Raw genomic sequence first — 17,348 nt, 5'->3', positions numbered from 1 at the left:
CCCCCTGCCCCCCCCCAGTCCACTCCAAGAGGCCCCGCCTCCTGGCCAAGAACCTCAGGGCCATTAAGTCCCGCCCTCTCCAGAGGCTGCACCTCCTATCCTGAACCCCTTTTCCCTTCAGAGATGGTGTCGTGGAGCACCACCCTGGCGGTGATAGGGAAAGGTTTTTCTGAATCTTCCTTCACCACTGTCATCCTGTTCACATCGGAGCTGTACCCTACTGTGCTCAGGTGAGGGGAGCCTGGGTCCCAGGCAACCCACCTGGGGAGAGGGCTTGTTAGTCACATCTACCAACACCCCCACATACACACACTGCACCCCAGTCCCTCTCACCTAGTCCTTGCACTGCACCCGGGATACAGAGCTAATCAGAGCCTCAGCCTCAGTCTGTGAGAAGGCGGGGCATTTTATCTTCTTTACTAAGTGACCCTGAATGAGGTCAGACATCTTCTCTGGGTCTCTTTTAAAAGAGAACAGTTGCAAAAAGCCCCATCTATCCATCCCATCCCATTCTCTCCAGCCCAGGCGGCGCTGCCATGGGGGTTGCCTCTGGCCATTAGGCCTGGGGCCCTTTCGGCTTCATAGCTATTTGTAGGCGGGGAGGAAACCTGCAGGCAGCAGGGTGTGCTGAGAAAGCTGTGCACCTCCGCTAACTACATGGCGGGGTCCCTATGAGCTGCTGACCCTCTGCCTTCCACATGACTCTTTCCCTGTCCCCTTTCTGGTGACATTTATTTTCCTTCAGTGATACCTGATTGGCACTCTGTCAGAATGGGGGCGCCATCCCCTGGTGGGTGCTGGCTTAGGGGCCCCGCGTCCGGGGATGTGTGGGAAGACCACCTGAAAGAAGCCCCAGCTTTAGTAGTTGTCTGGGGAGAAAAGGGGATACCAGGGACTGCTAGTCCAAGGGGGAAGCCCTGTGAGGCATGGCCCCAAATAAGTGTGAGCACTAACCCTCTCATCCATCTTTTCTCTGAACAGACAGACAGGGATGGGACTGACCTCACTGGTGGGCCGGCTGGGAGGCTCTTTGGCTCCACTGGCGACCTTGCTGGATGGAGTATGGCCGCCACTGCCCAAGCTCACTTATGGGGGGACTGCCCTGCTGGCTGCCTGCACTGCCCTCCTGCTGCCAGAGACAAGGCATGAACAGCTGCCAGAGACCATCCAGGATGTGGAGAGGAAGAGGTGTGTGCGCATGCATGTGGGTATGGGTGCTCAGGTCCCAATGCTTTAGGTAGGATTCAGAGAGGAACATGTCTTCATGTGTGTGTATCTGGTGCATGTAAGTGAGCGAGCACAGGTACATGACCTGAGGTACGTAAACTGCATGTATAAAAGTGTACATGAGTCCATGCATGTGTGTACCCCAATACCCAAGATTGCCAGGGAAAGGTGGATGTGTGTACACTCAGGTATGCCTGCAAATCATGGACATGTACAGACATGTGGGAGTCACCTGTGGGAGGACATGTTTGTATACCAGGAGTTGGAGAAGCCCTAGGCCAGCCCTGCTGGGGCAGGCTGGGTGGTGGGCATGGGGCTAAACCACTGCTCATGGTTCCTTCCTCCCCAGTGCCCCATCCAGTCTACAGGAGGAAGAGATGCCCATGAAGCAGGTCCACGACTGAGGGGTATCAGGGGCAGGTCCTGCACAGAAGCTCTGCATCAGGGGCTGCGAGAGCAGGGCAGGCCCTGTGACCCGGGAGGGGGGCACTGAGCTCCTGGCCCAGGGCAGGCGTTGCCACCAATGCCCCTCTCTGTGCTCATCTAGCCTCCAGCAACAGGGTGACTTCCTAGAATGCAGTGGGCTGCCGGAGAATTCTGGCACACCTCTCATGGCTGGGGCAATTCTGTAAATAAAGGTGCCCCTTGGGTTGGGGCAGCAGGATGGAGCTGTGGAATGAGCCCTGGATGGGAAGCCATCGAGCCTGGCCCTGGATTCTGATCCCAAGCTTTGCCACCAATTTGCTGTGTGACCTTGGGCATGTGGCTTTCCCTCTGGGCCTCAGTCTGTTCATCTGTCAAATGGATAATGAAGTCCCTTAACAGACCTCACCATGGGATCTATCTGTTGTCATGCTCAGTGAGATGCTCCTAGAGATGGTGCTAAAAAAGGGACTGTCCTATGATGACTTCTGGTACCAACAGAGCTGGTAGGCACGCTGTTCCACTGGGTGATACTCGGGGCTGCCCAATGCCAGGGCCAGGGGACCGACCAGGAGAACAGACTTGTTGTTCCCTGGCTGGCCTGCTCTCTCCCTGGCACTTTGCGGGGTAATGCTTCCTCTACCCCCACATTCCCCACCCTCCAACCCACTGTCTAGGCCTCATGCCCAAAGAAGAGTTGAAAGCATGGGAGCCAACATTTTTATTGGAGAAGCCAGAATAAACACAAGTTTTATGAGTACCTTGAAGTTCCAGAATTTGGCGGGGAAAGCGATTGGGAAGGCCAGGAGGCTACCCTTCAACATAGGGTGGCCCAAGTGCCCTGACCAGATAGGAATGCAAAAAGGAGGAGTTGACAGAGAAAGTCTAGACTTCCTGGTCTACCATGGAGCTGAGGCCCAGGCAGCCGGAACGCTACCTTCTCCCATCTCCATGGGACTGGAGAATTCTGTAGCTCCCACTGGACCATGGAGGGATGCTGGAAGGCCCGAGTTAGGGTGTCCTCTCCTGGGATATCTCATTCTATCTCCACGGGGTCATAGATGTAGCAGCCCACATCACCAATGTTCACACCTGAGGGAGAGAGCCCCATCACCAAAGGCCTTGGGACTGTGGGGGTGCTGGGCTGAGGGCTGGAGGGAATGGGAGGGACCTGGGGTACGTCTGACTACAGGGGAAGTTGTCCACACAGACCCACATGCCATACTTTAGGCCCAGTGCCTGGGGTGGGGCTGCCCACCTTTGGGGCCAAACAGGTAGCCGTAGCAGGGGATGTGGCAGTAGGGGACGCCGTCATGCTGGGACACAGAGAGAAAGAGAACCTTCTCAGCTTGGCCCTTTTCCCATCTCTATCATCTCTCCTCCCAACAGAACCACCCAGTCCTTCCCTGCTCACCTCAGCATGACTCCCCGGAGTCAGGGTCTTCCGGCAGCGCTGGCACCTCAGACAGGGCCGGTGCCAATTTCTGCCCAAAGACATCACCTTCTCAGCTGGTGGTGGAGAGAGGTAGTAGCCCTAGGAGCAGGGCACGGAGACCCACCTGCCCTGCACCACCTTCCTGCCCTTTGAGGCCATCCTGCACTCCCCTCCCCAAGCTTTCCCTTGTCACTTACCAAAATAGACAGGTTCCTCACATCCGGGGCACAGTGAGGTCTCCCCAGTGAACATCTTCGTGTGGGGAGGACCTTTAAGGGGAAGAGGCCCTGGCTAAGGCTGACGTGGGGGCCAGGCCTAAATAGGGTCCCCCCAGTATGAGCCTGCATATGGCACTGTCCTATCCAACAGCCACGTGCATCCCTGAGTATGCCTTCCTAGGGCAGAGCTGAGTCCCCTGGCCCATCTCTTATCTACAGTGGGGACCACCTGCTTCCTTCTCACTCTCCCAGGGGCTCAGGTGCCCACCAGCCCAACCCTGTCAGCAACTCAATCCTCAGGAAACCCGAGCTGATATAGGAGCTGGCCGGGGCAGGGGTGTCAGGTGTTGGGGAGCATGGTGTCATTGCCCACTGCAGGGGATGGGAGGAAGGAACAGAGAGAGGGGAGAAGTGGAAGAATGTGAGGGGCTGGCCCCGTCTCAATGACCCCTCACTCGTCAGTCATTCCTTCCATGGCCTTGGCCTGGGAGAAGGCTGAGTTCTAGGTCAGCTTTGCCTCTGACTAGCTGTGATTGCACAATGTCACTTGCCCTCTCCGGACCTTAGTTTCCTCACCAGTAACACGGGGGTGGTAATGTCATCTGCCCAATTTACCTCTGAGCTCAGCAGCTGACATTAGGGAACATCAAAAAAGGGGTCACGTATAAGGGAAGATTTTGCCATGAACAAAAGTTGTAGGAAAGTCAGGCGTTGGACTGTGTAGGCGATTGTCACCCGATCCCCCGTTTCAGCCTGGGGAAAGGTCAGGAGGAGGGGTAGCTGGTGCCCAACCTCACTTACTTTTCTTGCCCTGGGGGAGGCCAGTCCTGGGCCTAGGGGGGCTGAAGCTGCTGGGGCTGAGGGGAGTGGTGCTGGCAGGAGTAGGAATGGGGTAGTTGTAGAGGTAGGAGACCACACCACCAATGTTTACCCCTGCAGAGAGAAGAGGGGAGGTCAGGCTTGCGTGTCCAGCTCCCAGCCACAGGGCAAGTTCTGCTGTCCTAGTCCCCCTCTAGGCTGGTACTTACCCCTGGGTCCAAAGAGAGCCCCATAGCATGGCTTGTGGCAATATGGCCTCCCGTTGTGCTAGGCACAAGCAGAGGAAAGGGGGTTGCTCGGGGCCAGTGGAGGGGGGACACTCCTGTGCCCCACGGGCCTTCCCCCCTAACAGGCTGCCAGGTGTGTCTGTCCACTGGCCTGGGCTGATGGGGCTGGGAAAGATCAGGGGTGGGCTGGCATGCCAGAATTGCCACTGTGGTCAGGGATGCAGGGCACGGGCACGTCAGGAAGCAGTGTTGCTGCCCTCTCCTCCCCCTCAAAAGGCATGGGGTCCACCGGCACAACTCAGGCTCCCAAAACCTTGGCTGGTGCGGGGCCCACCAGGTAGGTGGTCTTGGGAGTGGGCTACTAAGGTTGGTTTTGGTGGGTCTCCAGGCCACAACTGGGCTGGTGCCTGGGGGACAGTGACAGACACAGGGGTATGGGCCCTGGCCAGGTCTCACCTCTGCGTGCCCTCCTGGGGACAGGACACTGTGGCAATGCTCACATTTCAGGCAGAAGGGGTGCCAGTTCTTGCCCAGCGAACTCACTTTCTCCGCTGTGGGGAACAAGGTGGAACCGGGCTGCGAGGAGCCAGGCCAAGCTGCGCAGCACGCACCCTCCTTTTCCCCCTTAGCCCCGCCCATCCCGCCCGAGTGTCACGCGCCCCACAGGTGGAAGGGGAGTCTAGGACCACACCGTGGCCAGCTCCACGCGTCCTCAGGGAACCCAGCGGCTCACACTATCCCCATCTTCTCCCCCTCCTCAGCCCGGGCCTCACCGAAGAAAACAGGTTGCTGGCAACGCGGGCAGGTCCAACTCATGGCTCCGCTCAGTGCGTGCAGCCCGTGCTGCACACAGTAGGCACCGCCTGGGGACTCCGTTCCCGCCCCCTCTGCTGGCTCCGCCCACGGCTCAGCTTTGAGCCTCATTGGGCTGAATTCGCTGCTCCTGGACGCCCATTGGTCGCTAGAAATTTAGGCTGCTCCACCTGGGGGACTGCAGGCAACTTCGCAATTACTTCCAAACACTAAAGCCTCTGACGGGTGAAGCAGAGAGAGGGTACTGAAGCCACACTGGGAGGGGAGGGAGAAATGAAGACAGCCGGAAGGGCGGTACTAGTTTCTGGCTTGGTAAAGAGAGGGAAAATGTCCAGAGTGCAGACGCCATAAAGGCACTATTATTTCAAACCCAAAGTGAGGGGTTAGGCATTCTTTGAAATGGTTCAATTCCACCTTGGCGGTGTCGCAGGTGGTTAAGAGGAACGGAATCTGGAGCCCATCTCTGCTACTTTTTTACTTCTGGCAAATTCCTCAACCTCCCTCTGCCTCCATTTTCTTATCTGCACAACGCATATGATAAGTCTTTACTCATAGGATCGTTGTCAGAATTAGATAAGTTAATACATGCAGAGTGCCCAAACAGCACCTGGCATATAGATTCTATAAAAGCAATAGCTATCATAATGAACTCCAGACTCTTAGTTTGGAAACCTCAAAGTTTGATCTGCAAACAGTGCTTGTAAAACTATAATGCTTATTAAATTTAAAAGTATAATTCAGACACCAATTCATATTCCGAATTTAAGAGGTTTTAATATTTGTTAAAAGCAGCTCAGCTGTGCTTCAAAGGACACTTCAAAAATTTAAACCCACATAATGGGAGAAAATACTTTGCAAACATGTATCTGATAAAGGTCTAGTAACCCAAATGTATATTAAAAAATGGGCAAGGAATTTAAACAGACATTTTTCCAAAGGAGACATACAAATGGGCAACAAGCACATGAAAAGATGCTCAACATCATTAGTCATTAGGGACATGAAAATCAGAACCACAGGAGATAGCCTTTTATACCTACCAGAATAGCTATAATAAAAAAGTCAGTAATAGCAAGTGTTAGCGAGGATGTGGCAAAACTGGACCCCTCATACACTGTTGACGGGAATGTGAAATAGTTCAGCCCTTTGAAAACAATCTGGTAGTTCCTCAAAAGGCTAAACGTAGAGCTTCCACATGAACCAGCAATTGCACTCCTAGGTATATACTCAAGAGAAATGAAAGCATTTGCCCACAAAAAACAAGCAAAAAAACAAACAAAACTTGTACATGAATGTTCATAGTACCACTATTCACAATAGCTAAAAGGTGGAAACAACCCAAAGTCCATCAGCTGATAAACAAATTGTAGTATAACCAGAATAGAATATTATTCAGCCATAAAAATGAAGTACTGATAATACGCTATAACATAGATGAATCATAAAAACATTAAGTGAAAGAAGCCATACACATAACACCACATATTGTATGATTCTATTTATATGAAATGTCCAGAATAGGGACATTTATAAAGACAGAAAGTAGATTAGTGGTTGCTAGGAGTTTTGGGGAGGGGAATATGGGTATGCAGTCTCTTTATGAGGAGATGAAATGATCTGGAATTAGATAATGGTGATAGTTTCACAACCTTGTGACTACACTAAAAATCAGTGAATTATATACCTTAAAAGGGTAAGCTTTATGGTATGTGAATGTCTTGATAATGTCTCAATATAATGTCTCAATAATGATGATGATGATGATGATGATGATGATAATGCCTGAAGGGAAATATATATATATTTTAAGGTAGCCCAGCAAATGAGGGGCTTGTGCCAATGCCCCAGCACAGTAGACAATCCCTTGATGAAGTATCGTGGTGAAATGAAGATTCTTCTGGAGTAAGCTCCTTTAATTTGTGAAGTCAGTTCAGAAAGGGCTGAAGGGGTGTGTGTGCTAAACTCACCACCGGCTGCAGTGCTGTGCCCTGCTGGGTGAATGGCGTCCTAGCTGTGTCTCTGGATTCCAAGACTCGCTGGACTTCAGTCCCCTCAGCTGGGCAGTGGGGATGGGACTCAACACTCCTATTTCCTGACTTATCTCCATCAGTACCTTTTGTTTATAACACTTGCTTTATCCTCCTTGTTAACTTTTAAAAGTGGAAGGCTTACTCACTGTGAAAGAATCTTTTCTACACAATCTCATTATTTGTTTGGGGGAACATTTCAAGATCCTTTGTTTAATAACTGTTCCTTCAAGGGCTTCTTCTTTAACAAACTTGAAAAGTATTAGCTTCAGTCTCCACTGATATTTTACTCTTGTGTTTCTGCTTCTCTCATTTGTTTCTTTACGAAGAAGGCGGCTGGAGGGTCACTGCCTTCGCTCTCTTTGGCTCTCATGGAGAAGGTCCTACTTCGGGAGGTTGGGAAGACTTCGTTGTTGTATTTATTCTTACATATACTGCCTCCTTTAGGAAGGGCCACTAGCTTCAGCTGACCAAGTATCTATGCTCAGCATTTCCAGGGCACATCAGATAGTGCTTTCGCAAGATTCCTGAGCTCTCTCCGTGTTGGATCACATTGTGCACAGGCCTCAGCCTCCCAGACAGGTCATCTTTACCCTGGCGTCCGGCACAGGACCCCACTAGAAGAAACAGGCATCAGAGTGTGATATTATGCTGCTTTTACACTACTTGCAATAGGTCAGCGGGGCAAACGCTTTATTGCTCCCCATCTTCTGTGGCCTTCCTGTATTGTAGGGCCATGACAAACTCAGTATGCCTCATCTCTTCTATTTCAGTGCTTAGGAAAGACTAGTTGAGGCCCCTCCTTTCCAATATTTGCCATCCATTTGCAGCTACAGCAAATCACAATATTTCCACTCTTCTTCCTTGCCTGGTTTCCATTATTCTGGCTCTAAAAGAGGCTTTGTAAAGAATGCTAACAGAAAAAATTAGCCTTTCTTGTAGGAATGCATTTGCAGTTACTGACAGTGGCTGTTTTAAATACTTGGTGTGACTAAAGCCTCTAAAATAATATTATAACAAATACCACAAATGGATAAGTCCAGTTGAGTGTGGGTACAGTAGTCCCCCCTTATCCACAGGGGGCATGTTCCAAGACCCCCAGTGGATGCCTGAAACCATGGATAGTACTGAACCTTGTATATACTATGTTTTTTCCTATATATACATTACCTATGATAAAATTTAATTTGTAAATTAGATACAGTAAGAGATTAACAATAACTAATAGAACAATTGTAACAATATAAGTAAAATAAGGATTACTTGAACACCAACACTGTGACACAGCAACAGTTGATCTAATAACCGAGATGGCTAGTTGACTAACAGGTGGGGTGGCATATATAGCATGAATACGCTGCATAAAGGGATGATTCACATCCCAGGCTGGATGCAGTGGGACTGCATGAGATTTCATTACACTATTCAGAACAGCGCACAATTTAAAACTTAAGAATTGTTTATTTCTGGAATTTTCTATTTAGTATTTCAGATTGCCATGGTTGATTGTGGGTAACTGAAACCACGGAGTGTGGAACTGCGGATAAGGGGGGGCTAGTGAATTACCTACTCAATTGTTGGGGTGCAGTTTGTGTCATCTCTTATAAGAGGCAGACCCCTTTCATACTTTCATAAAGATGATTGTTCCCTTGGTGTCCCCAAACCCCTGCTTTTTTCCTGCACAGACCTTCATCTCAGTATCTGTAAAGTTATTTTACACTTATTTACTTTTCTGACTTTGTTCAATTGACAGGAATTGATTGACTTATTTGTGTATCTATAGTACCAAGTATAGTGTGGGTGCTCATTAAATGATAGTTGTTATTATTATTAAAATCTCCCACGAACACCTTTTACTTCATGTTTTTAAGCTCTATTGTTAGATACATGTATGTTTTAGGGTTGTGTTTTCTTGATGAATTGACCCTTTTTATTGTTGCTGTTAGGCAAAAAGAAAGCTTTTCAACTCTAGGTGAGTGGTGATGGATACATTATAATTTCTGTAAGCATCTGAAGGGCTATCACATGGAAGAGGCATTCTGGCTACAGGGGTCTCAGGTGATAGGTACAGGAAAGCAGATTTGGATTGAACCCAAGAAAAGAACTTTGTAATAGGACCCAAATATGGAATGGCTGCTTTAGACAGTAATGATCTTCCTGCCTCTGAATGTTATAAGTAATATTGGACAACAAACCAACTAAGTGTCAGTGTTGCAGAAGGGATGTAAGCATCATATAGAGAGACAGACAGACATTTAAGGTTTCGTCACAATTTGACAATATCTGATTCTGTGATTTCACTCCCAAAGAGGAGTTTGAAATTTGTGTTAGCAAGAAAGCAATGATCAAACAGTGATAACTACAATCCATGGAGTGCCAGTGATAGGCACTATACTTGTTATTTCTGACCCTAAAACAACCTGATGAGGGGTTTAAATGTTACATTACCAATTGTACAGAAAAGGAAAGTGGCTTGGAGAGGTTAAGAAATGTACTCAGTGTCATACAGACCCAAGCATTCTGATCTAGAGCTCATACTCTTTCCACTCTATGCTACTGAGCATGGTTTCTGCTAAGCTGCCCATGTGTTTCAGTCTGAAAGGATACCGGTTGGCACAGCATGTCTATACCTGAAGATAAGAGGGCCTATCCTGGCAAATAATGGGTTGAGATGCAAGAGGCAGAGAAATGTCATTAAAACTTTTCCATGGCTTCTTAGTGCCTTCAAGATAAAGTTTTTCACTTGGCTCCAGGACCCTCCACCTTTCATTCTTCTAGCCATTTCTCCTGTTGCAGCAACCCCTCCAACAACACTAAATGAGCTGCCAAGCTCTTTTCTGTTTCAGGGCCTCCGCAAATGCTATTTTTTTGGGGGGACTTCCTTCCTCAATATCTTCACCTCACTAAGTCCTGCCTAACCTCAGCTCCTTCTCACTTACCCAATAACAGGCTATAGGCCCTAGACACTATCTCCCTCAGCATCCCGTGCTAGAGGGTAGCAGGGGTACAATCTATGACAGCTGCCTGAGTGCTGAACCAAACATGGAAAAAAAGGCAAATGGAGACCCTGATAAAGGCTAGGCTTGTAGCTTAGTGGGAGAGTAAAATAGGTGTGCCAATTTCCTCCGCACCTCCCCCACTCCAATCTAGGCTTCACCTATCCCATTAGTCTGTGTGCTCCATGAGGGCAGGGGTCAGGACTGCTTTGCCAACCACTGTGTATGCTTCCAGTGCCTTGTTCAATTTCTGGCATATTGTGCTCAATAAATATTTGCTGGGGGCCGGCCGAGTGGCTCAGTTGGTTAAGAGCTTGCTGAAGAGTTTGAGCTCTGAGCAACAGCGCTTCGAGTCCAGCCCGAGCTGAGCAGCCGTTGAGCTGCCAACAGGTAGCAGGATGGCTCAGCTAAAAAAAAAAAAAAAAATTTGCTGGTTAATGAATGTTAAATGTTATACATAAATCTCCCTCAAGTGTGAGTAGATGAGGGCTGAATGGGATTAGGAGGGATGGGTAGGGGTTGAGAGTTTTGCAACAACAAAAGCCCTGAGGCAAGGGAAATTTAGCTGCTCAGGAGTACAGACTCAAGAGTTTGCTTCTTAATATATATAAGGATTTGTGCGTATGACACAAAATGAAATATGATTTAAACTGATCCTGATTATAAATACTAGGTAACTAATAAAGTAAAAAGAGAACTGAAAATTTGCTTTGGCAGGAAAGCAGCCCCACTAATTACAGTAATTCACAAGAACTTACTAATTAAGCTTAATTAGCATGTAACACAATTATGTCTATCATTAAATATACACCAAATGAGAGAATCGGGGAAAGTGTTATGTAAACTGTAAAACACCTTAAAAATATGGCTGCTTATTATGTGTCAGGTTAGCGTTGCAGTGAATTTTGACGGCAACTATAAACTCCACTTATTTTATATCATTGTAGACATGTTCATGTACATGCCATATGCTTGTGATTTTTAAGGCATTATCAAAAACTTTGTTCCCACATGACTCTTTAAAAGGTTTCTCTCAGTTCTGGTGTGTTAATGAAAAAAATCAGCCTTACCTCTTTGTTGTGTTTCTTTACCTTCATTACCCATAATCCTTCCGCTTTCTCACTCCATCTTCTGAATATTCCCTCCAACTAGAAAGCTTCACTTTCTGTAGTTTATTTTACTTTAAAAAACAATAATAGAAACATACACATAAAACAAAAACAGGCTGAATTTCTTTCTTAAACACACACTAATCCTCCCACCTGCAGAGAATTGCTGCTGTAGAATCACACATTTACGGCTCTTGGAAGAGTCTGTTCGACTTTTTTCCCCTTGTTTTCCAGCATCAACTTGTCATTGCATGAACCTGTTGAGAGCACTATGCATAACTACTTGTGGTTAGCAGCTTGGGGCTATTGAGTGGGCTACGTTTTGTGATTCAGAGGTATCAGCTGGACTAACTTACAACCAAGATGGCAGGAAAGAATTCCTTTCCCCTTCATCATGGCTGCCTTCAACCTGTGCTCATGCAGAAATTAACAACAGCTTTGAAGATGGTTTTCCATGCAAAGATATATTTGTCCTCTCAATTATCACTTGGACATGAAATATTTCACCTGAAAGTATATAAAAATAACTACCTCTAAATAATTTGCAGCAGAAAAAATGTTTCCATATGCTGGAAACTGAGAAGAAAAAGACAGGAGTGAGTCTTGGTGGTCAGCTTGCTTATAGAAATAGTGACAATGCTCCTTGGTCACTACGAGCAACTTCCTCATCTTCTTACTAAGGTGTAAGGGGTAATTTTTTTACAATACACAAGAAGAGTCCTTCCAGGTCATAAGACTATGTTAATGGAACTACAACCGTTTAATCTTATGAATTAAGCCAAATGTAAACGCTTACCTTTCTATAGAGGAGCCTTTCAGTTCCTCTGTGAAGCTCAAGGTCACAGAATCAGGAGTCAATTTCCAGCCTCTTGCCAACTCCAAATTGATTATACTTTTTCTCTTCTTCTCTTGAGCTTTTGGAACAGGCACAGCTATAAGATCTCTATTTCTAATCTCTTACTGTCCCTTCAGCCACTATTAAAATATGGGCAGCAATTACCAGTACCTTAGTGGGGATAAGAACTTGGGCACGCATCTTTTGATAAGCAACCACAAAGAAAAGGCTACAAAAAAGGCTCTGAATCTTTGCAGCTCTATAGGGGCCATTTTATCTTCTACTTAGAAGCATTTCTTCGGGAGCATCTCATCTCTCCCCATTTCACATTAATTCAACTTAGCCTCGATTGTTCAGTAAGGTAGATTCTGCCTTCCCATGGTGAGCTGATGACCAGAGCCTGGTCAGAGTACTTCATCCACCTAGCCACAGTAATTGTTCAGCGACAGAAATGTGGTCCAAGTCATACCAATCAACATCCTCCCTGAGACTTTTTGGTGTTATAAGGAAAGATACACTCTCATTTTCAAGAGGCAAGCCTGTAAGAACCATGGTAGCCTGCCCCTGAGTAGAGATAAAACGAGGTCAAGCAGAGCTGGGGGGAATGGGGAAGAGAGAGTCCTGGTGACATTTTGACCTCCTGGATCTAATTCTGCCTCAGTTTCTTGGTTACCAAGGCATAAATTACCCCTATCCATTTTTTTCTTAAGGTTTTTGAATTAGGTTTCTGTTACTCATAGTCTGAAGAGTCTTAATTAATACAACTGCATCTTTACACAGGTAGAAGTACTTCTTGTATTTAAGAATTACATCATGCTGTGTAGAGTTCTGACACTGTAGATAGCTTTATATACATATTTTCTTAATGCACAATTTTCAGGATAATCTTTAAAAAAAGACTAGAAAATTATATATAACAAATGGATCTTAGACAAGTAATCCAATTTAAAAATGGGCAAAAGTTTTGGATAGTTCTCCAAAGAAAATACACAAATGGCCAATAAGCACATGAAAAGATGCTCTATATCATTAGTCATTAGGGAAATGCAAATAAAAACCATAAGGAGATACCACTTCACACCCACTAGCATGGCTATAATAGAACAAAGAAAAACAAAATATTATAACAAGTGTTGGAAAAGATGTGGAAAAAATGAAACCCTCACATTTTTGGTAGAAATGTAAAGTGGTGTAAATGCAGTGGAAAACAGTCTGACAGTTCCTCAGAGAGTTAGACCTAGTGTGATGCACAGAAATGGCACAGCAGAGAGCTCCAAGAATCAGTCCCTCCACTGAAGCTGTCATTAATCTGGCAAAAACGGACAGAATCAGCTTTTTCAGAACTCTGGGATCTGATAAAAAAACTTACAGTGGAGTCCAACCAGTGGTGTGCTTCATGAAAAAAGCTGCTAAACTTTAATAACAAAGCATTGTGGCATTTGTGCTTATGTTTCTACCATCCCCCATTCCCCAGCTTGGGGACAGCTGTCACATTTCTTGTGTGGTTTGCTGGTGCCAGGGTATATATACCCTGTTCTCAAAAGCTGTGAATTTTTCCTTGTCTCGTGGTTCCCTGAGGGACCTGTGCTGAAGCTGACCTTTTCTGCCCCTCTCAGGCTGGAGCAGCTTTCCAAGTAGCATCCATTGAAGGCATTTAAATATACTGTCTGTGGCTCCCTAGAGCAAGGGACAGAAAATGGGGAAAAAAACCCAACCAAACAAAAAAAACCAGACAGACCTAAAAGCCTGGAAAGGAGGAGACAGAGGACGAAGATACATGAGGAAATAAGGACTTTGAAGGGTTACCATGTATAAGGGGAAATCTGGCATGAAAAGTGCATGTCCACAGACCAATGGCATGTTCAGAATATGCATTCTGAACTCTAGGCTTGCATCTTTGGCTGATCTCTGGGCTCCATGCAACCAGGAGGTAAAGGCTAAGGTGGCATTTAGGCAAATTGGCTTAGCATTGAAGTGCTCCAACTCAGAGCCAATCTGCAAAGACTAGGAGGTGTTTTGTGTTTTTTTGTTCTTTTGTTTTTCACTCCAGGCATTTAAGGAATTCTCTGTCAGGTCACTGACTGACTGCTAAGATAATGGAACAGAAATTTCAGTGACCATACACAACAAAAACTACAGTTAGCAAAAATAGTTTGGAAAAGTCAATAAACAAATGAACAATTACAGTCTTCAGTAATCAACAATAGCAAACTATGAGAGGCATATCTGATTCCCAGAATGGCATATTATAATATTCAAAATGTCCAATTTTATGCAACAAAAAATTCACAAGGTATAAAAAGAATAAAGGAAATATGGTTTATTTACAGAAAAAAAAGTTTATAGGAACCATCACCAAGGAGGCCCAGACATTGGACTTACTAGACAAATACTTTAAATCAATTGTCTTAAATTTACTCAAAGAGTAAGGAAAACAAAGGACATAAAGGGAGCCAGCAGAATGGACAAATGAAGAATATCAATAAAGAGATATAAATTGTAAAAAGAACCATACAAAAATTCTAGAGCTAAAAAGTATAGTAGCTGAACTGAAAAACTCACTTCAGGGGTTCAACAGCAGATTCAAGCTGGAAGAAGAAAAAAAATGAGTGAGTGTGAAGACAGGACTATTAAAATTATTGTCTGAATAGCAGAAAGAAAAAAAAATGAAGAAAAATGAACAAAGAGAACCATAGGATACCATCAGGCAGACTGACATATGAATTATGGGAGTCCCAGAAGGAAGAGAGAGACAAAAAAAAGAGGTAGAAAGAATATTTGAAAAAATGGCTGAAAACTCCCCAAATTTGATGAAAGGAATGAATCTACCAAGAAGTACAACAAACTCCAAGTAGGCCAAATTCAAAGAGATCCACACCAAGACATCATAATCAAACTGCCAAAAGACAAAGAGAAAATCTTGAAAACAGCACAACAGAAGTGACTCATCATGTAAAGAGGTCTTCACTAAGATTTAACACCTCGTTTCTCATCAAAAGCCATGGAGAACAAAAGGCAGTCAGGTGGCATATTTAAAGTACTAAAAAAACAACAACTTTCAACCAAAAATTCCATATCCAACAAAAACATCCTTTAAAACAAAGGGGAAAATAAGAATTTCAGAGAAACGGAAGCTGAGGGAGTTCACTGCTAGTAGACCTAGCCTATAAAAAAATGCCAAAGGGAGTCCTTTAGGATGAAATAAAAGGACACTAGACAGTAATTCAAAGCTATACAAAGAAATAAAGAAATTCAGTAAAGGTAACCCCATAGGTAAATAAAAAAGACAGTATTATATTTGGTTTGTAATTCCTCTTTCTGTTTCCTATATGATTTAAAAGACAAATGCATAAAACAATAATTATAATTCTGTGTTAATTGGCATACAATGTATAAAGATGTAACTTGTAACAAAAACAACATAAGGAGGGAGACAAAGCTACATAGGAGCAGATTTTTTGTACACTATGGAAGCTAAACTGGTATCAATTCAAGCTAGATTGATACAAATTTAGGGTGTTAATTGTAATCCCCATGGTAGCCATTGAAGAAATAACTAAAGATATATATAGAAAAGGAAATGAGGAGAGAATCAAAATGGCACATTGAAAAAAAAAAACAGACAGAATAAGGCTGTGTAGGAGGAACTGAGGAACAAAAAAAGATATGACTTAAGATATAAGAAAACAAATAGCAAAATGCCAGAAGTCCTTTTTTTACCAGTAGCCACTTTAAATGTAATCGTTTAAACCCCCTGATTAAAAGACAGAAACTAGCAGAACGAATTTTAAAAAAATATATATGCCACTTAATTTTATTATACCACATGATTAAAAAGAACAAGATATTTCCAGTAAAACAAACAAAAAAAACATGATCCAACTTATGCTGTCTATAAGAGACTCACTTTAAATCCAAAGACACACATAAGTTGAAAGTGAAAGCATGGAAAAGGATATTTCATACAAATAGTAACCAAAAGAGAGTTGAGGTGGTTATGCTAACATCAGGCAAAATAGACTTTAAATATAAAACTGTTACAAGGGATAAAGAAGGTCAATATATATTGATTCATTAGGAAGATATAGTGACTATAAACATATATATAAACAGAAGTTTGAAATATATGAACCAGATGTTGACAAAATTGAAGGCAGAAATAGACAGTTCTACAATAATTGGAGATTCCAACATTATACTTTAATAATGAAATAGAACATCTAGACAGAAGTTCAATAAGGAAATAGGAGATTTGAACAACACTAAACTAACTTGACCTAACAGACATATACTTCATCCAAAAACAGCAGAATATACATTCTTCTCAAGTGCACATAAACATTCTCCAGGCTAGGTCATATGTTAGGCCACAAAACAAGTCTCAATACACTTAAAAAGACAGAAATCATACAAAGTATCTTCTCCAACTATAATGGAGTGAAGCTAAAAATCAGTAACAAAAGGAAAACTGGAATATTCACAAAATGTGGAAATTAAACAACACACTCTTAAGTAAACAATGGCTCAAAAAATAACTCACAAGAGAAATTATAAAATACTTTGAGATGACACAACATATCAAAAGTTATGGGGGGCAACCCAGTCAGGACCCCCTCTCATTTTGAGAGCTGTTATTTTCTACTCTAATAAGTTGTCCTCTGTTACAAACTTAAAAAAAAAAGTTATGGATGCAAAGTAAACAGTGCTAAGAAAGAAATTACAATAAAACCTTGGATTGCGAGTAACTTGGTTTGCGAGTGTTCCACAAGACGAGAAAACATTTCTAATACATTTTAACTTGGTAAACAAGCGATGTCTTGCAATACGAGTAGTTTGTTTCCGGAACAAATTATGCTCGCAAACCAAGGTATTACTGTATAGCTGTAAACATTTTTAAAAACAAGATCTCAAATCAGCAACCTAACTTTAAACCTTGAGGAACCAGAAAAAAAAAGACCAATTAAACCAAAAGATATTAGGAGGAAAGAAATAATAACTTGTTAGAGCAGAGATATATGGAATAGGGAGTAGAAAAACAAGAGAGAAAATCAATGCAACCAAAAGTTGGTACTTTGAAAAGATTGACAAAATTGGCAAACCTTTAGCTAAACTGACTTAGAAAAAAACATAAGATGCAGAAAACTAAAATCAGAAAGTGGGACATTACTACTGACCGTACAGAAATTAGAAGGGCTGTAAGATAATACTAGAAACAATTG

At 44.1% G+C, this 17,348-nt stretch overlaps 2 protein-coding genes across 7 annotated transcripts in view; one reads left to right on the top strand and one right to left on the bottom strand.

Annotated features, from left to right (window-relative positions):
* The window catches only part of SLC22A7 (solute carrier family 22 member 7), a 6,323-nt gene extending 4,265 nt beyond the window's left edge, over window positions 1-2,058 (top strand). The window contains 3 exon segments of the mRNA XM_019642725.1: window positions 51-230; window positions 982-1,188; window positions 1,577-2,058. Coding sequence (XP_019498270.1) covers window positions 51-230; window positions 982-1,188; window positions 1,577-1,631 — 442 coding nt within the window. The 3' untranslated portion in view covers window positions 1,632-2,058.
* A 298-nt stretch (window positions 2,059-2,356) lies between these two features.
* CRIP3 (cysteine rich protein 3) lies at window positions 2,357-11,428 on the bottom strand. 6 transcript variants are annotated; one of them, XM_019642720.1, is made up of 9 exons: window positions 11,256-11,428; window positions 5,123-5,380; window positions 4,806-4,900; window positions 4,332-4,389; window positions 4,105-4,236; window positions 3,283-3,354; window positions 3,065-3,159; window positions 2,909-2,966; window positions 2,357-2,742 (listed from the first exon to the last, which is right to left on the bottom strand). In XM_019642720.1, the coding sequence occupies exons 2-9, from the start codon at window positions 5,271-5,273 to the stop codon at window positions 2,687-2,689; spliced, it is 717 nt and encodes a 238-aa protein (XP_019498265.1). In that variant the 5' UTR covers window positions 5,274-5,380; window positions 11,256-11,428; the 3' UTR covers window positions 2,357-2,686. The 6 variants fall into 6 exon arrangements, with proteins under 6 accessions (XP_019498265.1, XP_019498264.1, XP_019498266.1 ...); XM_019642719.1 differs by lacking the exon at window positions 11,256-11,428 and having other exon boundaries at window positions 5,123-6,004; XM_019642721.1 differs by lacking the exons at window positions 2,909-2,966; window positions 11,256-11,428.
* Window positions 11,429-17,348: the final 5,920 nt, after the last annotated feature.

Source organism: Hipposideros armiger, unplaced genomic scaffold (genome assembly GCF_001890085.2).
Source record: "Hipposideros armiger isolate ML-2016 unplaced genomic scaffold, ASM189008v1 scaffold_72, whole genome shotgun sequence".
NCBI classification, from domain to species: domain Eukaryota; kingdom Metazoa; phylum Chordata; class Mammalia; order Chiroptera; family Hipposideridae; genus Hipposideros; species Hipposideros armiger.
Note: the sequence above shows the minus strand (reverse complement) of the source record. Positions and strands in the feature narration are given on the sequence as shown.